At 31.0% G+C, this 27544-nt stretch overlaps 2 protein-coding genes across 5 annotated transcripts; one reads left to right on the top strand and one right to left on the bottom strand.

The window, feature by feature from the left end:
- The first annotated feature begins 1244 nt into the window (after window positions 1-1244).
- LOC123267194 (titin-like) lies at window positions 1245-15134 on the top strand. The gene is made up of 8 exons (XM_044731738.1): window positions 1245-1267; window positions 1355-1554; window positions 1720-1963; window positions 2545-2621; window positions 4468-7181; window positions 7506-11033; window positions 12097-13002; window positions 14629-15134. The coding sequence occupies exons 3-8, from the start codon at window positions 1788-1790 to the stop codon at window positions 15055-15057; spliced, it is 7830 nt and encodes a 2609-aa protein (XP_044587673.1). The 5' UTR covers window positions 1245-1267; window positions 1355-1554; window positions 1720-1787; the 3' UTR covers window positions 15058-15134.
- Window positions 15135-16147: 1013 nt separating this feature from the next.
- Window positions 16148-25098, bottom strand: LOC123266729 (general transcription factor 3C polypeptide 3). 4 transcript variants are annotated; one of them, XM_044731113.1, is made up of 7 exons: window positions 25011-25050; window positions 24898-24924; window positions 24237-24619; window positions 22236-22400; window positions 20712-21709; window positions 18238-19017; window positions 16148-16446 (listed from the first exon to the last, which is right to left on the bottom strand). In XM_044731113.1, exons 3-7 carry the CDS (start codon window positions 24596-24598, stop codon window positions 16157-16159), a joined length of 2595 nt encoding a protein of 864 aa, XP_044587048.1. In that variant the 5' UTR covers window positions 24599-24619; window positions 24898-24924; window positions 25011-25050; the 3' UTR covers window positions 16148-16156. The 4 variants fall into 4 exon arrangements, with proteins under 4 accessions (XP_044587048.1, XP_044587045.1, XP_044587046.1 ...); XM_044731110.1 differs by having other exon boundaries at window positions 22236-22406; window positions 25011-25048; XM_044731111.1 differs by lacking the exon at window positions 24898-24924 and having other exon boundaries at window positions 22236-22406; window positions 24237-24598; window positions 25011-25098.
- Between the last annotated feature and the right edge of the window lie 2446 nt (window positions 25099-27544).

Below are 27544 nucleotides of genomic sequence, written 5' to 3'. Positions count from 1 at the left end.
TACAAAGTCTCAATAAATTAAAACATAACAACGAAAATTTATACGCCAAAATGAATGAACAGACGAACACTCATTTAGCCGAAAAATGTAAATAATTTTATATTTAGATTAGAAATTTTTAATTAATTTTTAAATTAATTAATTTTTGAAAATTAATTTTATGTTAATTTACAAGCATGTATGGAAAACACTCAAATTTCATGATTGTAAAGGTGGACCATCTAAAAAAAATTTCCAATTTTTTGGATGAGTAATTTTCGGCCGAATCATTATTCGGATAGGTGAGTATTCGGATGAATATACGTCGGAACAACCCTTTTTCGAAATCAAATTAATTTTAACTCTTGAGGAATATAAGATTTATATTTACTTTTATTCGATAACCCGGTGTTTTATAATTTACAAAATTGTTTTTCGGCTGTTATTCTATTTAAGCTAATGTATTTTATAAACTTTGAATGTAGCGGAATTTTTAATTTTCTAGAGTCTTAATAATTTGGAATGTTGTCGATCTGACTAGTTGACCGCAACCCGATTAATCGAACTCTGACTAAACTATATCTTGCGATTCGATATTATGCATATAGTATAGTGTATATAAGTCGCATTGCACTTCGGGAAACGCGAGTGGATAAAAAATGATTAAAACTTACAAATAACAATTAAAAATTAAACTAATCATCCGTTAAAAAAAATTTCTACCTTTGAGTGCGTGTAAATAAATAAAAACCTAATTTTTTTCTCAAGTGTGCTTATAAAAAAATAAATAATTTATAAAATATATTTCCAGTTCCACTTTTCGGTTTCCAATCAGCCGCCAGTGTCTTTTTTTTTTTTAATTAATTAAAATAAAAAAAACAATTGCATATTTTAAATAACAAACTGTGAAATAATTAAAGAAATTTTTTTTTTTAATTTAATTGTGGACAGGAATAAAATGTAAATATAAAATATATAGAAAATATATAAATAAACAGTTGACTGGAGGAACAGGTTAAAATGTGACTGCAAGCGTCGGAACGAATAGAAACGGACTGAAGAACGACTACGTCCAAGGCAAGTCCTTTCATTTTATTTAGTTAATTATAATTACTAAAAAACACCATTAAAAATAATAATTGAGTGCTTTGTTAATTATTATTGCAATAATTATTTAGTATTGAAAATAATAAAATAAAATAATAATAAAAAAATGACGGATTGGTGATAAAATGATAATTTATTTAACCGGCATTGATTAATTACAATAATATTATTTAATTTAATGGTGCGCTAATAGTAAAAATTGTTATTTATTATTAATTATTTAATTTAATAATTAAAAAAATTAACAGTGATTATTTATTGTGGACAGATAATTTGTGATGAAAAACTGAAGAGTGAATTTTAAGGAAGGAAAATAGACGCGGAATTATTTTCCCGCGATTTCAATACCCACCATCACTATCAAGACCTACATCATCATCATCACAGTCACTAACACCTAGCCTACACCTTTATTATGTTTGTCAGATATTCTCCTGACTAACAACACTGCAGTTGGATATTTTATGGGTAAGATTTTAAGCTGGCTTGCCTTTTACAAACACGCTTGCTTTAACCTCAAAAATTAAATAATTGCATAAATGCTATCTGAGTTTTTTTTTTGCTAGTGCATTGACCTCGTGTTTTAATCATTGTAATAAAAGTTATTTATTTTTGTTGTTGTTGTTTGTCTAGGTGATTAAAAGGAAGCTTGTTTTTGTTACAAGTTTTGATAAGGGAGTAATAAATTGGTCAAGGTTAAAATGTGTGACCAAACTGAGATCAAGTACGAGGACGAGGAAGTTGTCTGGGTTAAACTTGGCGCTTGCTGGTGGCCTGGACAAGTCCAAGGGTATGAAAAATTACCGGAGGATCTTAAAATTGAGTTTGATAAAAAAGGATTAATTGCGGCGGTTAAATTTTTTCAAGAGGATAAATTGTAAGTATTTTTTTTTTTTTTTTATTAATGCTAGTCGATACTTATTAATTTATAATACTAATGTTAATGAAAATTAAGTTAGGGTAAATGTGGGTATTACTGCAGTTTTTTTCGTAAATCTCACTTCGAAAGCATTTTTATAAAATTTTCTCAAGATAATAATAACTATTTTTTTTTAAACAAAAGTTTGACTTATTATTAACTTAAAATAAAATCAACAATGAGAGAAACAAATATTTTCGTTAAATAATAAGCATTTAAAAAGAAGTCTAAATGCATGTATTACTGCTGGTCTTAAAGTAGCTTGCTCCTGTTACTGCGTACCTATTACTGCAGAACGGCTATATTTTAGGATTTAAAAAAAAATATTTTTAAAAAATTGCACGTATAAGTTTTAAAACTTTCTACATGTAAAATTTTTGGGATTTTTTTTATTGAAAAATTTTAAGTAAAATTTATTAAAAATACTTTTTAGTTCAAATTTAGTAAATTAAGAAAAATGTCGGCTAATTGTATTATTTATTTTTTTTATGATAAAATTAAAATTGTTTCTACTTAATTAATTATTTGTAATTTTTTAGTGAGCTTGTAAGGAACTTGCAACAAATTTACAAATACAATTGTAAAAAAAAGGATGAATTTTTAAAGAAAGGATATGGTAAGTTTTTCTTTTTTTATGAAAAATATGAATAAGAAAATTTTTACTTAATTATTTTTGATAGTTATAACTCTATAGATAATTTGGGGAATTTTTTAATTAATTTTAAAAATAATACTACTATAGAATTAAAAAAAATTATTAAATATTTCTCCAAAAAATTGACCACTAAAAAACATATAAAAAAAACGAAGCATTAATTTTTATTAAGATCTTGTTAATGATACTAAATTTGATTTTAAAAATTAATTTATTTATTAAATTGCACTGTACTTTCGTAAATATTGACGTTTTTAAAGATATAAGCTCATCCCGATGTTACAATTATCAATAGCTTTTATTTGAGTACCCACATGCATTTTTGATATGTAAATATATTTATATATATATAATATATATAAATATATAAAATATATGAAAAATTGATGTGGGTACTCAAATGAAAGGTCTCGATGAGTGTAATGTCGGGGTGAGCTTATATCTTTAAAAATGTGATTATTCGACAAGATACAATGTTATTTTTTAATTATTGACATTTTCTAAGATATAAACTCATTTTTATGTTACACTCATTGAGACCTTTCATTTGAGTGCCCACATGACATTTTTTATACATTTTATATATATGGTATTTGTGAAATATATAAATATATAAAATATATGAAAAATTGATGTGGGTACTCAAATGAAAGGTCTTGATGAGTGTAATGTCGAGATGAGCTTATATCTTTAAAAATGTCTATAGTTCTCAAGATACACTGCGAAAAAAAAAATACTTTTATTAAGAAAATTTTGAAGAAAAAACGAAAAAAAAAATTTTTTTTTGTGATACGCCCTTATGGTTTTAAGAAAACATTTTCCTAAAACCATAAGGGCGTATCCTATTTTTTCGGTTTATCATCAATTATAGATCAGAGTAAGAAAAAAAATTGCAAAGGTAATAGAAATATCACTCCACAACTTAATTTATATCAACAAATATTTATTTGAGTGAAAAAACGAATGAAAAATTAAGAAAAAATAAATTCATAACAACTTGAGAACAATCGGTATGTCTTCAAGTTAATAAAATTAGCCTCAAAGTTTTTCAAAATTGATTTTTTTTTTACTTAAGATCTATTTACAATTAACAAAAGAGTTTTATAAGCCATTTAGAACTGTAATTTTAAAAAAGTCATTCAAAAAGAACTTTGTTCTTGAGAATTGTTATGATTCTTCAATACCAATATCTTGAAGCAAGTTTGATGATCTAAATCATTTTTGTATATCAGGCACTGTCCCACAAAATAACATCGGTATTATCAAAGTTTAATTTTCAGCCATGGTCATAGTTTATAAATTTTTTTGTCATTATCTAGTTAAAAAAAAAATTAAGAATTCTTCTTTTTTACTTTTATAATCTTAGACACAGATGATCCTGACGATGGAGATGGCATTGGAGTAATAACTCTGATGAATTTATTTTTCCTTAATTTTTTATTAGTTTTCTCACTTAAATAAATATTTGTTGACATAAATCAAGTTGTGGAGTGATATTCTATTACCTTTACAATTTTTTTTCTTACTCTGACCTATAATTGATAATAAACCGAAAAAACAGAATACGCCCTTATGGTTTTAGAAAAATGTTTTCTTAAAACCATAAGGGCGTATCACAAAAAAAAATTTTTTTTTCGTTTTTTCCATAGATGTTAATGTTTTCAACATTTTTACATTGATTGGAGCAAAAAAAATTTTCTGCAGAACCATAAGGGCGTATATTTTGAGATACGCCCTTATGGTTTTAGTAACGCGATATATAAAATTTATTTTTCACAAAAAACTAATTAATATATTTATTTCCCAGACAAATACAGATCAAAAACAAAAGAAGGTTCCGGTTGGATGTCAAAATTCCCGGACGACGTAGCCACCGCCGAGCGACTAACCAACGGCGACCCGGAAATCCTCAACACCCCAAAATTTTCCCCAGAAGAGAAGCCCGACATCTCTTACCTCTTCGGAGGAGACAAAAAGCCTCCTAAGAAGAAAAAAGACAAAGAAGACCGCAAGTCTTTCGGTCCCTCAAGCCCCCAGCGTAAAATAACCCACCCGCGCTTCCGCGGAAGCAGCGACCACGAAGTCCGCATCCGAACCAACCAATACTCCGGCTCGAGCCTGCCCTCTACCCCAGAGAACACCAATGTCCGAAACTACGACTGTCCCGTTTGCTCATTCACCTCCACCCGGGTCAACGTCTTAATATCCCACGTGCGGAGCCACAAATCTTCCGGGTACGAGAGTCCTCTTCGTCCTAGAGCTTCTTTGCCCCCCAAAGCTTCCCGGACTCACTCCGGAAACTCTCTAGAGTCTCCCAAGCGCAAGTACGTCCGGAAAACCAAAAGCATGTCTGCTAAATCTAATGATAAATCCCCCGGAGAGACTAATAAGCGTAAGTACAGTAAAAATATTGATAATAAAATTGTTAAGAAGAAGAAAACTGATCCTGAATTGAGGGAAAAATTATTAGCTGATTGGGATATTGGGTCTAGTGATGAGGAAATTGATAAAGAATCTTTTAATTCTCCTAAAAATGAAAATAAAGAAGAATTAGAGCCAGAAAAATTAAATGAAAATAATAAAGAAGAATTAGAGACGGAAAAATTAAAAGATAATAATTTAACTGAAGAAAATGCTCCTAAAAATAATGAAAATAATTCAATTAAATTAAATGATGAAAAATCTAAATTTTCTTGCTTTGATTTTGATGAAGACGAACCCGAGCCACCTGTTACGATACCTGTTCGAAAACTCGGTCGTGTTTTTGGAGAAAAAACTTCTTTAAAGAAGGAAATTATTAAGGAGTTTAATAAAAGTCAAGAGTTGGAAAATAAAAGGGACGAAATGAATAAATTAAATGATGATAATAAATTATTAGAAGAAATGAATAAAGAAGCTGATGATATTGATAATTTAGTTGCTAAAATATCTAAAACAACTTCTTTAAATTCTCCGAAGAGTTTAAATAAGTTAGAAGAAGAAAATGATAAAGAATTAAATAAAGAAATAAGTTTTAAATCAGGAACTTCAGATACTTTAATATTAAGCTCTAGATCTGAGTCGGATTTAAAGTCTGAAGCTTCTGGTTTATCGGAAGGTCCTGAATTATTGGGAGCAGTAGCTTCAGAGTCTGAAAATTCTAAACAGGATCAAGAAACTTTAATGGAGGTTGATAATAAAGAAGAAGAATTGGAAATCCTTGAAATAATTGAAACAGAAGAAATAGAAGCCGAGAATAAGTCTGTAGAGGAAGAAGTAGCTTCTAAAAAATCTCCTGAGATAAAAAAAGTCATGCGTTATTCAGATTTGGAGCGTGTGACAATAGAAGAAGAAGAAACTCTGCCAGTTAGGAGTTCTATTGGTCAAAAATCGGGGAATTTGTGCATGGGCTGGTCGCAATTGAACGAAATAATCGGAAGTTCTTTGGAAAAAAATAGTGAAACTCCAGCACCGGTTAAAAGAGGGCGTGGACGTCCTCCTAAGCCTAAGAATTTAAATTCTTTGGTTAAGGAGGAGGTCACTCCTAAGGTTAAGGAGTATGAGAGGAAAACGTCGCAATCTGAGTCTGATACGGAGAGATCTTATTCAGGAAGAAGGAGAAAGCCTAATAAGAAGTATTTAGAGGATGCTTACTCAAGTCCGAGCAGCAGCAGTGGGTTCGCTTTTAAAACTGATGATAGTCAGTCTGATGAGGAAAAAAAGGAGATTGAGAAGCCGGTGGTGGTTAAGAGGAAGAGAGGAAGGCCGTTGGGGTGGAAGAAGAATAAGAATAATAAAGTTAGTGTTAGAGAACCTTCTGTTGAGTTTGAAATGAGTGAGACGCTTGATAGTGTCAGTGAAGAAATCACTGAGGCTGTGGAGGTTAAGGAGCGGGTTATTGATCCTGTTGATAGTCTGGAGGAGTTTAAGGAGGATAAGGAGGATTTTAAGGAGACTAAGGAAGGGAGGGTTCATTTGACGAATTTAACTTCTGCGGTGGAAATTAGGAGTGTTCTTAAGGGAGATCTGGAGGTTGAGATTGATATTGAGGACCAGATTGGGCCAGTTGCGCCTGAAGCTACTCCCGTTGATGATTATGATTCACAGACTCAGGATCAGGTTGATAGAGCTAAGTTGATGAATGATCTGGAGGATGAGGATGGGAGGGTGGATATTTTGCCGCCGAAAAAGTCGCAGATTAAGAAGTTTGAGCTGTCGCAGATTGATGAATCGCAGATTGATTTGGAGAATGAGATTAAGAAGCATGTTGATGAGGAGGCGGGGGGGTTCAGGGAGGAGAAACCAAAGATTGAGGGGGAGGATGAGGAGGAGGAGGATGGGGATGTTATTATGGAGACTTTTGAGATTATTGAGGATAAAAGTGAGGATATTGACAATTCTGGGCAGGATGATGATAAGATGGTTGATAATAGGGAAGAAGTTGGGGGAGATATGGAAAAAGGTGATAAAGTTGAAGAAGAAATAGAGAAAATTGAAGAAAAAATTGATAATATTGAAGAAGAAAGAGATAATATTGATAAAATTGAAGAAGAAATGAATAAAATTGAAGAAAATAGAGAAAAAATTTGTAAAATTGAAGATAAAATTGAAGAAGAAATGGACAAAATTGAAGAAAATAGAGAAAAAATTGATAAAATTGAAGAAGAAATGGTAAAAATTGAAAAAGAAAGTGAAAAAATTGATAAAATTGAAAAAGAAAGTGAAAAATTTGATAATATTGAAGAAGAAATGGAAAAAATGGAAGAAGAAATAAAAAAAGTTGATAAAATTGAAGAAGAAATGGAAAAAATGGAAGAAGAAATAAAAACAATTGATAAAATTGAAAAAGAAATGGAAAAAATGGATAAAATTGAAGAAGAAATAGAAAAGATGAATAAAATTGATAAAATTGAAGATGAAACAATTGAAACAATTGAAACTGTTGAAACTATTGAAACTGTAGAAACTGTAGAAACAATTGATAATTCTAACTTAATAGAAAAATCTTCAGAATTAATTGAAAATAATTCTGAAGAAAAAGAAGATTCTAAAAAATTATTAATTGAAAATAATTCTGAAAATTTAATTGAAAATTCGGAAAATTCAGAAAATTTTATTGAAAATTCAGAATCTAAAATTGAACCAGTAAAAATGACTGAAGAAATAATAAATCCTGAAATTGAAAAGCCAGTTGAAATTTCTGAACCAGAAGAAAATAATTCTATAAATCCTCTAGAAGTGGATAAAGGTTTAGAATTATTAAACCAAGCTATGGAAACTGTAGAAGCTGCTCCAGCTTCTGAACCAACTCCAGAACCAACTCCAGAAATTAAATCATCAGAAATTCCACCAGAAGAACCAGCTAGTAACATAAACTTACCAGAAGCACCTGAAGTCCCTCAAGAAGAATTAAAACCAGTGACTACAATTGAAGAACCAGTAACTAATCTAGAAACAATTGAAGCTTCAGAAGAACCAACAAAGCCAGATGCCCAATCTTCAGAACCAGTCTTAGAAGATCCAGAAAAAATAGTCAAACTAGTTTCATCTCCCGGACCAATGACCGACGAATTAGAATCAACAATTCCCGTAAAAAAGCGTGAGAAGCCCCGAATAATCGAGAACGTCCAGTTAAAAGAGCCGATGCATATTTTAAAATCAAAATTGCTTGAAAAGCCCAAAGGAAAGCACAAGCTAGATGACCATCGCTTAGGATCCAAAGCTAAGATAATAAAACTAGACCCTAGCATTAAGCGAAGGGGTGGGATGTCCTACGGGCAGAAGATCCAAGTTTTAAAAGCAGCTGATGCAAATGACAAGTTACAAATTGGTTCAGTAAATCAACCAGAGACTGTGGAGACAATTTCAATCGCTGAGGGGCAGAAATTGATCCAGTCTTCCAATTTAGAAGACATGGAGCTTGACATCAACTCAATGCCATTTGTTTTAAGCGAAGATTTGACTCCGGGCAGCATTGAGCAGATGCCCATGGTAATTTCTTCGATAATGCCGACTAGCTCTGGCTTAAGAGTTGCTGCCCAGTCTTTACCGCGGGCAGCTCCAGCTCTGGCTCCAATAACTTCTGATATTGAGACGATAACTGTAGACGCTAGTCCTAAGAAGAAAGCTTCTCCTGCTATTTTAAAGACAAAGCCCAAAGCAAAGCCTACGATTACAAGCATAAAGACTCTCTCTTCGCCCGTTGGAGGGATCAAGAGCCTTAAATTCCAGAATACTAAAACCTCTCCGGTGGTCAGCCAGAAGAACACTCCTAGCAAGTATGTGATTGTCCAGGCAGGAGTCGGTGGGCAGCAGATGCGATATATGATCCAAGGAAAGCCCACGACAAAAGTCGCGAAGGTTGCTGCCCCTCTGGGAAATAAACCATCGACTAACCCTCAAATTGTGTCCCAAGGTGGCAAAGTTGTCATTCTTACGTCACCACAGTCTGGTCAGGCGAAGATGGTCCCGTTAAAAAATTCGTTAATTAAAGGACAGGTTAAGATGCCCAAAATAGACTCGCCTACTACTTCAAAGTCTCCTAAAATAGTCACGAGTTTGCTGGGCAGCAAGTCTATTGTCGGGAGTCCCAAGACTATTTTAAGCCCCAAGCCTGGTCAAGTTTACACTCCGGTTAATAAATTATTAAATCAAAAATTCAAGGGTAATTTACTCCCTGGGACTTCTAAAACAATTTTACCAATGCCAGGAAAAATTACTGGAGTAGTCCCGGGAAAAGGGACGGTGCTGACTCCTATTACTGGCCAGCAGGTAAAAGCTATTGCTGCTAAAAGTCCTGGAAAGCCTGGTCCCAAGGTGACTTACCAGCTGCAAAAGGGGCTGCCCATGGTGGCCAAGATGCAGAAGATTCCCATCAGCCCTGCTGGTTCTCCGGTGAGAAATTTAAAACCCACGGGCATTGTGATGACCCAGAAGACTCCGCTGCCCACTAAGAAGCTCATCAGGCCTGCTGGACCTCCAGGAACAGGGATGCCCATGGGCAGCCCGGTTCAGGGAGTCGACAAGATTGTAAAGTCGCCTAGAGGGCGAGGAAGGACGAAACCCGAGATTAAACCCCAGGTTAAGAGTCTCCCAAAGATTAAAGCTAAAGAATTCACTGGGCAGCTAGCTCCTGGGCAGCCTGGCCCTTCCAATTTACAGCCAGTTCCCGGGCTGGTTCCAACAGCAACAGCTGGACCTTCAGTAGCAACAACAGAGAATCTGGAGGTTCCTGAGCAGAAAGAGGAGAAGGCTGCCCCTCAGATCATGGCGCTGCCCACTGAGAGCAGCGACGGGACTCAGACGTATGTGTTAGTGACCATTGACGACCAGGGGCAGATCCAGCCGCTGGATAATAATACTCTTATGTCTTTGGAGGGAACTATACAGAACCCTGATGGTACTAGGACGCTTTATATCGATCCAGCTTCTTTAGGTGAAGGAAATCTGGACAATATTGTCCTCCAGTTTGACAATTCTGCCCCTACAGTTCCGGGACCTCCAGCTGGAGCTTCTAGCTCTAGTGATTTTATTAGACAAGTTCCGACGACGAATCAGGACATCCTAGCAGCTGCGCTGGCCAATACTGACTTCCAGCAAGAGATTCTGCCCGAGACTACAGTGGCCAGCTTGACTGCCGGGCTGACCGCGACTAGCTTGATCAACCAGACGATTTTACAGTCGACTATTATACCGACCTCGGAGCCAATTTCTTCGCCGTCGGTACTAGAGACTTCTTTAACTCTCAATCAACCGATTATGACTCCGCTTGAAGTGCCCACGAGTCTGCCCATTCAGGTTGAGGCTGTTGCTGCCCACTCTGCTCCTAGCTTAGAGCTGCCTATTACGATAACCAATCCTGCGATTGCGTATATTCAGAGCGAGCTTCCGGGGAATTCCATGCCGGATATTGAGGAAGTAGAAGCGCCAGTGGCCAGCGCGGCGAATTATTTAGTGCTGCCCAGTACAGAGGGCCAGAATTATGCGGTTTCGATGGCGGAGAATATTACTATTGATAGCACTGCTCCTACTCCCTCGATGCCCATTATTGATGATGGGTTTAGTGATGAGGTTAAGGGGCAGCAAGGGCAGGTGTTTGAAGAAGCTGCCCAGGAACAGACTGGAGAGGTCAGAGATATGCCCATTGTTGCTGATGAAACTTCTATGGAGGTTGATCATGTGGAGAGTGAGGTTCAGGCGCCAGTTGAAGAGACTCTGGAGAAGATTCAGGAGGTTCAGGAGGAACAGGTTCCTGAAGCTTGTGGACTTGGGAGTGTTGAACCGACGGTTGAGGAGGCGGTTCAGGAACAGGTTCAGGAGGTTCAAGAGTCTTTGGGTAATCAAGCTCAGGGAGAGTTTCAGCAGGATATTCAGGTCCAAGAAATTAATCAACAGGTTAGTTTTTTGTATTAATAACTTGTGACTGCCGGGAGTTGTGCAGATAAATAAATAAAATTTTGGTTTATTAAATAGTAAATTGCACTGTATTTTCTTAAATATCGACGTTTTTATAGATATAAGCTCATCTTGATGTTACTCTCATCAAGAGCTTTCATTTGAGTACCCACATGCATTTTTTATATATTTTTCATATATACATATATATAAAATATATAAATATATAAAATGTATGAAAAATTGATGTGGGTACTTGAATGAAAGGTCTCGATAAGTGTAACATCGGGATGAGCTTATATCTTTAAAAAGGTCAATAGTTCACAAAATACAAGGTAATTTCTTAATTATTGACATTTTTAAAGATATAAGCTCATCCCGACGTTACACTCATCGAGACCTTTCATTTGAGTACCCACATCAATTTTTTATATATATTATATATATTTATATATTTAACAAATACCATATATATAAAAAATACCATGTGGGTACTTAAATGAAAGGTCTCGAGGAGTATAACATCTAAATGAGTTTATATCTTAAAAAATGTCAGTAATTAAGAAATTACCTTGTATCTTGTTAATTAATGACATTTTTAAAGATATAAGCTCACCCCGAGATTACACTCATCGAGACCTTTCATTTGAGTACCCACATCAATTTTTCATATATTTATATATATTATATATATGTATATATCAAAAATATATAAAAAATGCATGTGGGTACTCTAATGAAAGCTCTTGATGAGTGTAACATCAAGACGAGCTTATATCTTCAAAATATATACTATATATATATATATATGAATATATCAAAAAAGCATGTGGGTACTCAAATGAAAGCTCTCGATAATTGTAACATCAAGATGAGCTTATATCTTAAAAAACATCAATATTTAAGAAAGTACAGTGCAATTTAACAAAATTAATTATTTAATAGAGCAAAATTTTATTTATTTATAATTCACATGTCATTGCAGTCACGCAGTGACTGCATCGCAGTCACGTAGTGACTGCAGATTGCTAGTTTGCTAAATAATAAATAAATAAATTTCCAGATAAATAACCATCCAGAATCAAGAGAAGAGCCAATGGAAGTTGAAGAATCAGAACCTTCCCAATCCTACGAGCCATCTTCGGAGATCCCAACACAGTCCAAGTCTCAGTCAACAGAAGCCTCACCAGTAGCCTACGAAGAGGCGATGGTCGAGGAGTCTGAGCCACCGACTCAATCCTACGACGACGTAAAAGCCGAAGCTACGCAGTCTTACAACGCTCCAACGCAGTCCTTTTCCGAGGACCCGGCGAGGATCGACGACCCGGACTTCCCGACGCAGAGCTACGAAGTAGAGAAGCCGGAAAACGTCGACGGAGACGGCATCATCGAGACTGACGGCGAACTGAGCCAAGAAGGCAATATTCCCTCCCAGTCGAATGATATTGACGGGATTGGAACCTCTTTTATGGGAGACGACAGGAATTCTTGCAACATTGCTGGAACGGCCAGCGGAACTGGTGCCAACTTTAACGAGGACGAGACAGCGAGCTCTTCTTACGTTCCCGAGACTCCAGAGACTCAGGAGCGAGACCAGGATCAAGAGAGCGCTATTAGCACTTCTTCTTATGAAATTCCGACGTGTGAGGAAATTAACATCGCTTCCTCTAGTGTCATTCCTGATACCAGTGTCGATGCTGAGCACACGAGCATTCACAACAACGGAATTCCCGAGATCCCGACTTCAAGCTACAATCTCAACCCTGACAGCAGTTCGGGAGGAAGCATCGACGCTGTGCCCAGTTCCAGCTACGAGGACAATCAAGTTGAAGGCGTTGTCGAGCAGAATGTCTCCACCAGCTACCAAGTCCCTATTTCCATGCCAGGCTTGGAAGGGAACGCTGGATTTGTTAGTGAGAGTACTGATCAGGCTGATCAACCTACTAGCTACTATGCTCGTCATACTGAGGTAGGTTTTTATTTTTTTTTAGTATACAATGTAGAATTTTTTAAGCTCATCTTGATGTTAAGCTCGTCGAGAGCTTTTATTTGAGTACCCACATGATTTTTTTCATATATTTTATATATATGGTATTTGTGAAATATATAAATATATGAAATATATGAAAAATTCGTGTGAGTATTCAAATGAAAGGTCTTGGTAAATGTAACTCTAGGATGAGCTTATATCGTTAAATATATCATCAGGGGACTATATATAACGTAATTTTGTAATTACTGCCATTTTTTAAGATATAAGCTCACCCTGATGTTTAGCTCATTGAGAGCTTTCATTTGAGTACCCACATCAATTTTTCATATATTTTATATATTTATATATATTACGTATATGAATATATCAAAAATATATCAAAAATGGATGTGGGTACTCAAATGAAAAGTCTCGATAAGTGTAACTCTAGGATGAGCTTATATCGTTAGTTGACAAGATACAAAGTCATTTCTTAATTATTGACATTTTTTAAGATATAAGCTCATCACAATGTTTAGCTCATTGAGAGCTTTCATTTGAGTACCCACATCAATTTTTGATATATTTTATATATTTTACAAATATGAAAAATATCATATATATATAAAATATATGAAAAATTCATGTGGGTATTCAAATGAAAGGTCTTGATAAGTGTTACTTTAAGATGAGCTTATATCGTTAAATATATCATCAGGGGACAAAATATAAAGTAATTTCGTAATTATTGACATTTTTTAAGATATAAGCTCATCGTGATGTTAAGCTCATCGAGACCTTTCATGTGAGTACCCACATGATTTTTTTCATATATTTTATAAATATGATATTTTATATATTTGTGAAATATATAAAATATATGAAAAATACGTGTAGGTATTCAAATGAAAGCTTTTGATAAATGTAACTCTAAAATGAGCTTATATCGGTGAAATTATCGTTAGTTGACAAGATACAACGTCATTTCTTAATTATTAAGATTTTTTAAGATATTAGCTCATCCTGATGTTAGGCTCATCAAGACCTTTCATTGGAGTACCCACATCAATTTTTCATATATTTTATATATTTATATATTTCACAAATACCATATATATAAAATATATAAAAAATACCATGTGGGTACTCAAATGAAAGGTCTCAGTGAGTGTAACTTAAAAATGAGTTTATATCTTAAAAAATGTCAATAATTAAGAAATTACGTTGTGTTTTGTGAAATATTTATATTTTTAAAGATATAAGCTCACCCCGAAATTACATTCATCAAGACCTTTCATTTGAGTACCCACATCGTTTTTTCATATATTTATATATATTATATATATGTATATAAGAAAAATATATCAAAAATGCATGTGGGTACTCAAATGAAAGCTCTCGATGAGCGTAACATCAGGATGAGCTTATATTTTTAAAATCTTCAATATTTAAGAAAATACAGTGCAATTTAACAAAAGTAATTATTTTTTTTTTTTTTAATTTTGTTATAAAATTCCAAAAATTGACAGATATTTTTTAATTTTATTTAACAAATTTCTTTCTAGAAATTACAAAAAATGCTCTTTTTTCTTTTATATTCATTAAATTAAAATTAATTACCAGGATACATCAGAAGCAACGCAAAGTTACTTCGTACCTGAGGGACCAAGCCCAAGCTACCAGCCTCAAACAGCATCCCCAAGTTACTACGAGCCCCCTCCAGAGTCGGAAGCGACCCAGAGCTACTACTCGCAAGACCTCGAGCAGCGTACAGCAGACGTGGAGCAATCGGCGTCGCAAAGTTACTACCAAGAATCAACGACCTCGTCGTCGTCGGGTTCAACCCTGACCTCGTCCTCGGCAACGACCACCGCGGCAGCGACGACCACCAACGACGAAGAACTGAGGCTCGGACAAGTCGGAGAAGCAACTCCGACTTACTCTACAGAAAGATACCCGGTTGATTACAACATCGACAACTCATCGCCTATCGACAGGCACGACTTGGTTGAGAGCTCCGTTTCTGCTACGCCCCAACCTACTGAAAGGTAATATATAATTTAAATAAATTTTATCTATCATTTAATTATTATTAAGGTGGGAAATATATATTAATATTAATTAATGTTTTTTTTTCTAATTATCGCACGTCGGTAAATAAATAATTAAATAATTATCTAATTAATCTAAGTGTAAATAACTAAAAAAAAAAGTATATTAAAAAAAAAATTTTTGACCACAGAGCTAAATTTAATGAACAAAAAAAAATAATTTTAATGCTTAAGTAATAAATAAATAATAAAAATTTTTTAATTAAAAATTTTTGACACGAAAATATTTAAAGACTTGGACATTTTTTTTCTAATTTATAAATAATTAATTGGGAATTAATTATATTTAATTATTAAGATTATTATGTAAGATTAGAATATTTAATTTGTGAAAATATTTTAATTGGTCTGTTTTATTTTTCATTAAAATTATTATTTTCGCACAATAATTATATAATTGCTCTGTGACTAAAAAAAAAAAATTGTCACTTTTTTTTGACATTTAATTATTTTTTTTTTAATTTCAATTTATTAAATAACGCAATATGTGAAATAATAATAATAATAATTATATGACACCAAGAAATTATTATTATTAATTATTATTATTAAAAAAAAATAATTATTGTTAGTTTATAATTACTATACATAGAATGTGTTAATTTTTAAGGTGTAGCTTATATATGAAATTTATTAAGGAAAAAATACAATAAACAAAACAAAAAAATATATAAATATATATGTTTCTATATATTATTTTTATTATTAGTCCTTTATATATATAAAAATTTTTTTTGTTTTATTTAATAAATACTTGCTTGAATTATTAAAAATAATTTTTTTTTTAATTCTAATTTTTTAATTTTTTTTTTATTAAAAAAATTCTAACTTCTTATTTTTTTATAAAAAAAATGAAAATGGGATTTTGTAATTTTTTATAAAAAAAAAAAATTCTAATTTTAAAATTTTTTTTTTATTAAAAAAATTCAAACTTTATTTTTTATAAAAAAAAAAAATGTTTATTTCTCAATTTTTTATAAAAACAAAATTCGAATTTTTTAATTTTTTATAAAAAAAACATTTTATTTTTTTTTTTTTAATTAAACAACAATAAATTCATGTAAATACATTCGAGCAAGTTCTTTGTTTCCAGTTTGTAAATAAATAAGATGCATATTAAACGCAGCTTCGCGTCTAATATCTAATAAATCTAGATTTTCTTTGATGATTTTGTCATGAGGAGGTTCTGGAAACTCTAAAGCTTGTTTGTAGAAGTTTAGGGCTGTTGATAAGAATCCAAGCTGGTGTAAAGCACGGCCGATGTTGTAATTTGACTCCTGTTTCATTTCCGGGCCTCTGAGGTCGGCGTATTTTTTTAAAAATGCTAGAGCTGGAAAGAAAAAAAAATTTTTTGTTAAATTGCAGTGTACTTCCTTAAATATTGATGTTTTCTAAGATATAAGCTCATCTTGATGTTACACTCATTGAGACCTTTCATTTGAGTACACACATGGCATTTTTTATATATTTTATATATATGATATTTGTAAAATATATAAATATATAAAGTATATGAAAAATTGATGTGGGTATTCAAATGAAAGCTCTTAACGAGTGTAACATTAAAATGAGCTTATATCTTTAAAAATGTCAATAGCTCACAAAATACAATGTAATTTCTTAACTATTGACATTTTTTAAGATACAAACTCATTTTAATATTACACTCATCAAGATCTTTCATTTGAATACCCACATGGAATTTTTCATATAATTTATGTATATGGTATTTGAGAAATATATGAATATATAAAATATATGAAAAATTGATGTGGGTACTCGAATGAAAGGTCTAGATTCGTATAACATCGAGATGAGCTTATATCTTTAAAAATGTCAATAGCTCACAAAATACAATGTAATTTCTTAACTATTGACATTTTTTAAGATACAAACTCATTTTAATATTACACTCATCAAGATCTTTCATTTGAATACCCACATGGTATTTTTCTTATATTTTATATATATGGTATTTGTGAAATATATAAATATATGAAAAATTGATGTGGTTACTCAAATGAAAGGTCTCGATGAGTATAACATCAAGATGAGCTTATATCTTTAAAAATGTCAATAGCTCACAAAATACAATGTACTTTCTTAACTATTGACATTTTTCAAGATATAAACTCATTTCGATGTTACACTCATCGAGATCTTTTATTTAAGTACCCACATCAATTTTTCATATATTTTATATATTTATATATATTATATATATGTATCTATGAAAAATATATCAAAAATGAATGTGGGTACTCAAATAAAAGGTCTCGATTCGTATAACATCGAGATGAGCTTATATCTTTAAAAATGTCAATACTTCACAAAATCCAATGTCATTTCTTAATTATTGGCATTTTTTAAGATACAAACTCATTTTAATATTACACTCATCAAGATCTTTCATTTGAATACTCACATGGTATTTTTCTTATATTTTATATATATGGTATTTGTAAAATATATAAATATATAAAATATATGAAAAATTGATGTGGTTACTCAAATGAAAGGTCTCGATGAGTATAACATCAAGATGAGCTTATATCTTCAAAAACTCCAATAATTCACAAAATACAATGTAATTCATAAAATACAATGTAATTCACAAAATACAATGTAATTTCTTAATTATCACTATTTTTCAAGATATAAACCAATTTTAATGTTACACTCATCAAGCCCTTTAATTTAAGTACCCACATGTCATTTTCATATATTTCATATATATGGTATTTATGAAATATATAAATATATAAAATATACGAAAAATTGATGTGGGTACTCAAACGAAAGCTCTTGACTCGCGTAACACCAAGATGAGCTTACATCTTCAAAAACTTCAATATTTCCCAAGATAAATCTAATTTCTTAATTATCAACATTTTTTAAACTATAAACTAATTTCAATGTTACACTCATCAAGCCCTTTAATTTAAGTACCCACATGGCATTTTTCATATATTTTATATATATATGATATTTATGAAATATATAAATATATAAAATATATGAAAAATTGATGTGGGTACTCAAATGAAAGGTCTCGATTCGTATAACATCAGGATGAGTTTATATCTTTAAAAATGTCAATAGTTCCCCCGATATGTCTTACCTTGAGAAACAAGCTGGTGTTTCTTAGTAGCGAATTTCTGACAGCCCATTTGCATGAAAGTCACCCCAATCAGCATCGCTATAAGCGGGTCAGGATAAAGTTTGAACAACGAGACATAATCATTCAACGCATACTTGTAAGTCCCGGACACGAGGCAATTATTGGCTTGCAAAATGTGCAAATACGAATAAGCATCCACGCGACCGAGCAATCTCATGATAAATCGGTTGTGTCTAGTGTCATCTGCTTTTTGAACAACAATATTCAAAAGATTCCAGAGATTTTGCTCGTGAGTGTCTCTCACCAGCTCTCGGATAATATTGTGTCCATTAAAGGAGTCATTGTTGTAAATGCAAGATAACAAACAAAGCCAGGTAAGGTCTCTAATCTGAGACTCAAATTTTTTTGAAGTGAGTCCTGTGAAGCAAATCCGCTCCAGGACTCCGAATTTTTTTAGCTTGTACGCCACGTGACAGGCTTTGAGGAAGATCAACCACTCTTGCTGGTCAGTTGGAGGTGTCTTTGACTCGTGGAAGGTAAGTACAGTGTCTTGCAGCGGCCGTCCGAAGGACAAGCAGTACTTTTGGAGATTTTCAATTCGAATTTTTAAAGTTGTGGCCATTAGACATTTTACTTGAGCTTTTTCTCTTAATTTTATGCAGTGACGAGAAAAGAGTACTTGAGCTGATTGAAGGAATTCTTCGTAGCGCTCTACTTTGTAGAGCAAGGTGGTACGCATGTATAAGGCGTCTACGTAGATTATTTGGTTTGGATCTTCCACTGAAAATTAATAAATTATAAAGAATCTTAATAGATTTGTAATTGAGACCTGAAGTAGTCAAATTTTTTAAATTTCATGAAAATTTGTAAATTCAATCTACGTAGCCTCATAATTTATGAAAAAAATGAAAAAACAATAGATTTCCGGGATATTTAATAATAGGAATGTTGCAGTAACTATGTGAACTTAAAACAATTAAAATTTTGCTTTATTAAATAATGACTTTTGTTAAATTGCACTTTATTTTCTTAAATATTGACGTTATTAAAGATATAAGCTCATCCCGATATTACACTCATCAAGACCTTTCATTTGACTACCCACATCAATTTTTCATATATTTTATATATATTTATGTATTTCATAAATACTATATATATATTAAATATATAAAAAATACCATGTGGGTATTTGAATGAAAGGTCTCGATGAGTGTAACATGGAAATTAGTTTGTATATTAATAAATGTTGATAATTAAGAAATTACATTGGATTTTGTGAAATATTGAAGTTTTTAAAGATATAAGCTCATCCCGACATTACACTCATTGAGACCTTTCATTTGAGTACCCACATGCATTTTGATATATTTTTCATATATACATATATATAATATATATAAATATATGAAAAATTGATGTTGGTACTCAAATGAAAGGTCTCAATGAGTGTAATGTCGGGATGAGCTTATATCTTTAAAAACTTCAATATTTCACAAAATCCAATGTAATTTCTTAATTATCAACATTTTTCAAGATATGAGCTCATTTCGATGTAACACTCATCGAGACCTTTCATTCAAATACCCACATGGTATTTTTAATATATTTCATATATATAGTATTTATAAAATATATAAATATACAAAATATATGAAAATTTGATGTGGGTACTCAAATAAAAGCTCTTGACAAGTGTAACATCGAGATGAGCTTATATCTTTTAAAACTTTAATATTTCATAAGATTCAATGTCATTTCTTAATTATCAACATTTTTTAAGATATAAACAAATTTTAATGTTACACTCATCAAGACCTTTCATTTAAGTACCCACATGGTACTTTTCATATATTTCATATATATAGTATATATGGAATATATAAATATACAAAATATATGAAAAATTGATGTGGGTACTCAAATGAAAGCTCTTGACTCGCGTAACACCAAAATGAGCTTATATCTTTAAAACCTTCAATATTTCACAAAATACCATATAATTTCTTAATTATTGCTATTTTTTAAGTTATAAACCCATTTTAATGTTACAATCATCAAGCCCTTTCATTCAAGTACCCACATGGTATATTTCATATATATAGTATTCATAAAATATATAAATATACGAAAAATTGATGTGGGTACTCAAATGAAAGCTCTTGACTCGCGTAACATCAAAATGAGCTTATATCTTTAAAACCTTCAATATTTCACAAAATACCATAGAATTTCTTAATTATTGCTATTTTTTAAGTTATAAACCCATTTTAATGTTACAATCATCAAGCCCTTTCATTCAAGTACCCACATGGTATATTTCATATATTTCATATATATAGTATATATGGAATACATAAATATACAAAATATATGAAAAAATGATGTGGGTACTCAAATGAAAGCTCTTGACTCGTGTAACACCAAGATGAGCTTATATCTTCAAAAACTTCAATATTTCCCAAGATACTTACTATTTTGCTCCAAAATATTAATAGCCCAGTCGTACATCTTGAAACACTTGTACAACGTCGCCAAGTGAACCTTGGCATCAAACAGCTCCGGCGACAATTTAGTAACAATTTCATAAGCCAAAATCGCTTCTTTCAGCTGCCTGCACCCAACATGGCACTCAGCGTACCTCAACCAGACCGCAGGCATGCTGTAATTTTTACACCTAATTAACAATTCCAAGAATTTCAGCGCTCTAGTATACTCCTGGACATGCATCAGCCCATCAACAATATCTAGAAATAAATCTCCGAATTTTTCAGCTTCCTCATAGGCTAACAAAGCATCCATGTGTCCTAAGACCTGTTCAGTGAATCCCAATTCCAGCATAGTGACGATGAACCTCACCTTCAAGTCAATCGGAGTGTCATCAGGAAGACAGCAACTCTCCACTATCTTCCTCTCATCATCACTATACTTAACTCCAATTCCAGTGTGACTAATTAAAATGTCTAAGCACCTCCGGAACTTCTTCAATTTTATCAAAAATTCAGCGTAGATATTTACGTCATCATAAGTCACACGACTAGGACACTTGCTGAAGATCTGGTCCATCGCATTGGCAGCTTCTAAATAATTTTCTTTCTCTGTGTACATTTTAGCCAGCTTCTTCGCGTAGTGCACCAGCACTTCGTTGTCTTCAGTGTCTAATTTCTTCAGTAATTTTTTGTAGGCTTTAAAGTAAGCTTCTTCATCTCCGTTGTAATCTAATTGAAGCTTCGCGTATGCTTCGTAGAGAGCGACGTTCTTGGGGTTGGAGGCTATCGCTTTTAAGTAGCAGGTTATTGCTTGGCGAAGGTCTCTTCTTTGCAGGGATTTGTTGGCCAGGTTGATCCACTGGTCGCAGTCCTTGGGGGATAAATGGGCAGCTATTAGAGCAAAGTGGAGCGCTTTTTCGGGATCTTCGGACTCGTAGATCATTGATAAGGTTTGATAAGCTTCGGGTGCTGATGGTACTTCTCTGAAAAATTTTATTTTAATTTTTGTTTATTATGTTTCTTATTTTTTATTTTTTATTTACTTATTAATTTATATTTCTTATTTTTGGTTTTTTTATTTTTTATTTATTAATTTTTATTCCTTCTTTTTGATTTTTTTATTTTTTATTTTTTAGTTGTTAATTTTTATTTCTTATTTTTTAATTCTTACATTTTAATTTTTTTTGTTTATTTTTTTATTTTTTATTTATTAATTTTTATTTCTTATTTTTGATTATTTTATTTTTTATTTTTTATTTATTAATTTTTATTTCTTATTTTTGATTTTTTAATTTTTTATTTATTAATTTTTATTCCTTATTTTTTTTTTATTTTTTATTTGTTAATTTTTATTTCTTATTTTTTATTTATTAATATTTAATTCTTATTTTTTATATTTTATTTCTTATTTCTTATTTTTTATTTGTTATTTTTCATTTCTTGTCTTTTATTTGTTATTTTTAAATTATTTTTTATTTTAAATTAATTTTTTAAATTCATAAAAATTACCTGATTATTTCCATACACATTCTGATAGCTACTTCATTGTGACCACGTGCGTACTGCAAGTTTGCTTCACCCATCAATCCTTTTAAAGCTGTAGGTAATTGTTGACGTCGACTTTGATTTCTTCTACGGCGCTTTCGGGGTGGTTCTTTCACCATTGATGGTTTTCTGTCGCTAAAAGTAATTTAGGAGATTTTTTAAAGAAATTATCTTAAGAAATGACCTTGAATCTTGAGAACTATTGACATTTTTAAATATATAAGCTCATCCCGATGTTACACTTATCAAGGGCTTTCATTTGAGTACCCATATCAATTTTTCAGATATTTTATATATTTATATATTTCACAAACATCATATATATAAAATATATAAAAAATGCCAAATGGGTACTTGAATGAAAGGTCTCGATGAATATAACATCAAAATGAGTTTATATCTTAAAAAATGTCAATAATTAAGAAATTACACTGTATGTTGAGAACTATTGACATTTTTAAAGATATGAGCTCATCTTGACATTATACTCATCGAGATCTTTTATTTGAGTACCCACATCAATTTTTCATATATTTTATATATTTATATATTTTACAAATACCATACATATTAAATATATAAAAAATGCCAAGTGGGTACTTAAATGAAAGGTCTCGATAAGTGTAACATCGAAATGAGTTTATATCTTAAAAAATGTCAATAATTAAGAGATGACATTGTATCTTGTCAACTATTGACATTTTTAAAGTTATAAGCTCACCCCGACATTGCACTTATCGAGACCTTTCATTTGAGTACCCACATCAATTTTTCTTATATTTTATATATATATATATATATATATATATATATAAAATATATATAAAAATTTTCAAAAATGCAATATTTGTCAAATTTTTAATTTTTAACAATTTTCAAAAATTCAAAATTTAGTCATTTTTAAATGGCTGTAACTAGTCTTTTTGTAGAGATAATCATACTTTGTCCTGGAGTTTTGTAAAGCTCAAAGACTCTACTTTAAGAATATAAAATCGTTTTTTGTAAAAAATTGCGTAAATTATGTGTGAATTCAATTTAAAACAAAAAAGAATTTTTCCCATGTTAATTAAATGGGAAACTAAAATAATAAAAGCGACCCCTTAGAGTTGAGCTATAGGGCTCGTGTTTGGTGAGGATTTTTTTTATATAAAATAGAAGCATTTGAGAGGGGGTAAGAGTTAAAAAAAAAATTAAAAGTTTTTTTAATCACCCTGATATATATATATATATATATATATATATATATATATATATATATATATATATATATATATATATATATATATATATATGTAAAATATATATATGTAAAATATATATATATATATATATATATATGTATATATGTATATATATATATGTATATATGTATATATATACATATATATATATACATATATACATATATATATATATATATATATATACATACATATATATATATATATATATATATATATATATAAAATATATGAAAAATTGATGTGGGTACTCAAATGAAAGGTCTCGATAAGTGTAATGTCGGGGTGAGCTTATATCTTTAAAAATGCCAATAGTTCACAAGATACAGTGTAATTTCTTAATTATTGACATTTTTTAAGATATAAACTCATTTAGATGTTACACTTATCGAGACCTTTCATTTAAGTACCCACTTGGCATTTTTTATATATTTTATATATATGGTATTTGTAAAATATATAAATATATAAAATATATGAAAAATTGATGTGGGTACTCAAATGAAAGCTCTTGATGAGTATAACATCAGGATGAGCTTATATCTTCAAAAACGTCAATATTTAAGAAAGTACAGTGCAATTTAACAATAGTCATTATTTAATAAATCAAAATTTTATTTATTTATTATTATAATTGAATTGTTGTAAAAATAAAAAAAAAATGACAGCTCTCAGCTGTTTTCAGTACGATGACAATAATTAAATTAAAATAAATATCACTCACTCAGCAACTTGTTGAGGATCTCCATCAGCACCTCTGTCCATCAGCAAGGAAAAGTCTGAAAAAGTCATCTCGCCGTTGAGAAACTGCCTGGTAATTCTAGCTTCCTCCTCCGGAGTCATCGCCTGGTTTTCATCGTCATCAGACGCTTGTCCAGTTCCTATCACCAGGTTATTATCCTCTTCGTCTCTGTTTGAACTATCAGGTGGCAAGTGACAGATAGTCGCTTCTACGAATTCATTGATGTCAACCCGTAAAGCGTCGACCTGACTCAACTCCTCGATGATAACAGGAGCTATTTCCCCCGCTGGCTCCATTACTTCTTCAGTTTCTGGAGTTTTATCCTTCGCATCCCATTCTTCCATCTTAAAAAATTTTTTACAGGTCTAAAAATAATTTTATTTAAATTAAATTCGATATTCAAAAGTAATTAAACTTAGTAATTAAAATCAGCTGACATCTGACAATTTTAATTTTATTTTTGATAAAATTTGCAATAATAAAAAAAATAAAAAATCCTTTTTAATAAAATTTGCACTTGTTATTTTTTTTTTCTAATTATTGAATGTGAATTTTTAAATAATAATAATGATAATTTAGTAAAGTTCTAAAAAAATTGACGGATGCCTTTTAAATAAATTCAGTGTTGTTAAATAAAACTAACCTAAAAATCAAGTTTAACACGTGCGTGCTAAACAGAAAAAAATTTTGGCAAAAAAATTAACTCATATTAAGCCAATAAAAAGTGTGAATTTTAATAAATTTATTCTTTTTTACCTTTTTATTTGTTATTAATTAAAAACTTTGATAGCTGGAGGACAAATTCTATTTAAGTTATTTTGATATTTCTGCGCAAGCGCAAATAAATACTGGTAATTGGTTAGGAATTTCGGTTTACTTTTTGAGTGTGTTACTTAGAAATTGCGCGGCAACTATGATTTTAGCATATTTTATTTATTTATTTGGTTTGTATCTGCCAAAAATTAGAGAATAAGGAAAACTAGCAACTTTGCAGTCACTACGTGACTGCCGTGATTTCAGAACTATAAATAAATAAAATTTTGCTTTATTAAATAATGAATTTTTTTAAATTGAACTGTACTTTCTTAAATATTGACATTTTTAAAGATATAAGCTCATCCCGATGTTACACTCTTCAAGACCTTTCATTTGAGTACCCACATGAATTTTTGATATATTTTTCATATATACATATATATAATATATATATAAATATGTGAAATATATGAAAAAATTGATGTGGGTACTCAAATGAAAGGTCTCGATGAAGATAACATCAGGATGAGCTTATATCTTGAAAAATGTCAATATTTCACAAGATACAAGGTCATTTCTTAAATATTGACATTTTTTAAGATATAAACTCATTTCGATGTTACACTCTTCAAGACCTTTCATTTAAGTACCCACATGAATTTTTGATATATTTTTCATATATACATATATATAATATATATAAATATGTGCAATATATGAAAAAATTGATGTGGGTACTCAAATGAAAGGTCTCGATGAAGATAACATCAGGATGAGCTTATATCTTGAAAAATGTCAATATTTCACAAGATACAAGGTCATTTCTTAAATATTGACATTTTTTAAGATATAAACTCATTTCGATGTTATACTCTTCAAGACCTTTCATTTAAGTACCCACATGAATTTTTGATATATTTTTCATATATACATATATATAATATATATAAATATGTGAAATATATGAAAAAATTGATGTGGGTACTCAAATGAAAGGTCTCGATGAAGATAACATCAGGATGAGCTTATATCTTAAAAAATGTCAATATTTAAGAAATGACCTTGTATCTTGTGAAATATTGGCATTTTTAAAGACATAAGCTCATCCTGATGATACACTCATCAAGACCTTTTATTTGAGTACCCACATCAATTTTTCATATATTTTACATATATGATATTTTAAAATTTATATATATATATATATATATATATATATATATATATATATATATATGTATATATTATATATATATATCTAATATATATATATATATCTAATATATAAAATTCTCGTGTCACAATGTTCGTTCCCATACTCCTCCGAAACGGCTTGACCGATTCTCATGAAATTTTTTATGCATATTCAGTAAGCCTGAGAATCGGCTACTATCTATTTTTCTAACCTCTAAGTGATAAGGGGTGTTCACCCCAAAAACTTTTTTTTATTTTTTCGATAAATTTTTTTTTTTTTATTTTTTTATTATGTGGCTCCAAAAAATATATACAACTCTAAATTTGCACTTTTTTATCACCAACCCTTGCTTTTTAATAGTCATTTTCATAATTTTATCATTTTCTATCCCGCTCGATAACATCAATTATTATCACTTGGTAAGTTATCCCCTCCATGTGTCTACCGGTGTCACTTCTCACCCTGTAAACAGCACGGAGTAGGGATGTTACCTCTACAGTTTTCGGCTATTATTAGTGTTTATGCTTCAAGCGTAGTAGTTAAACATTTTTACTATCTCAGTGTAACTCTCATATCAAATATATTCTCGAGTAACTTTATTATTTATTTATTAATAACTAATATTATTGAATATAATTAATTATTAATAACTAATAAAATTATTAATTTTGAGTGTAAATCGCACGATCAGTTAATTAAGTGACTTACATAACCTCTAAAATACTCAACACGTGTCACGAGTTCCCGCAAACAACGGCACTTTTAACAAAACAATTAAATTATTAAACGCAATTAACTTAAATTAATATTTATGAATATATTATTACAGGAGCCGAAACAAACAAGAACGTTAGCTCGAAGGATTATTATGCGTATAGATTGATGATTAGACGCGATGATATACGTGACTGAATAAAGTAGTCAGTACATGTCTCGGATAGCTTAACTGGTAGAGCCCTTGGCATGTAACCGAGAGATCTGGGTTCGATTCCCATTCTGGGCTGTGATTATTTTTTCAATTACGGAAAAAAAAAATTCCCACTGAGTAGGTCCCCCCTTTCCCCTATCCGTTCTTTCCCAACTCCCTTAAAATTTGCTTTAAGGTAGTACCCTCGCCAGAGTCGTTTTCCTAGGATTTTTTTTTAACTTCGGCAGATTAATATTCATATAATTCTGCGTCGATTGGCGCAATTTGAAAATTTTTGACCATTTACTTTCAGAGATATTTAATTTCAAAGTTTGAGTTTTGAACGCTCTTTTACATTGCGGTATACGGGATATCGAAAAGTTTACCTACAAACATTTTTATATCTCAGAAACTTTTCTTAGGATTCTTTTA

This window comes from Cotesia glomerata, linkage group LG6 (genome assembly GCF_020080835.1).
Source record: "Cotesia glomerata isolate CgM1 linkage group LG6, MPM_Cglom_v2.3, whole genome shotgun sequence".
In the NCBI taxonomy this organism is placed as follows: domain Eukaryota; kingdom Metazoa; phylum Arthropoda; class Insecta; order Hymenoptera; family Braconidae; genus Cotesia; species Cotesia glomerata.
Note: the sequence above shows the minus strand (reverse complement) of the source record. Positions and strands in the feature narration are given on the sequence as shown.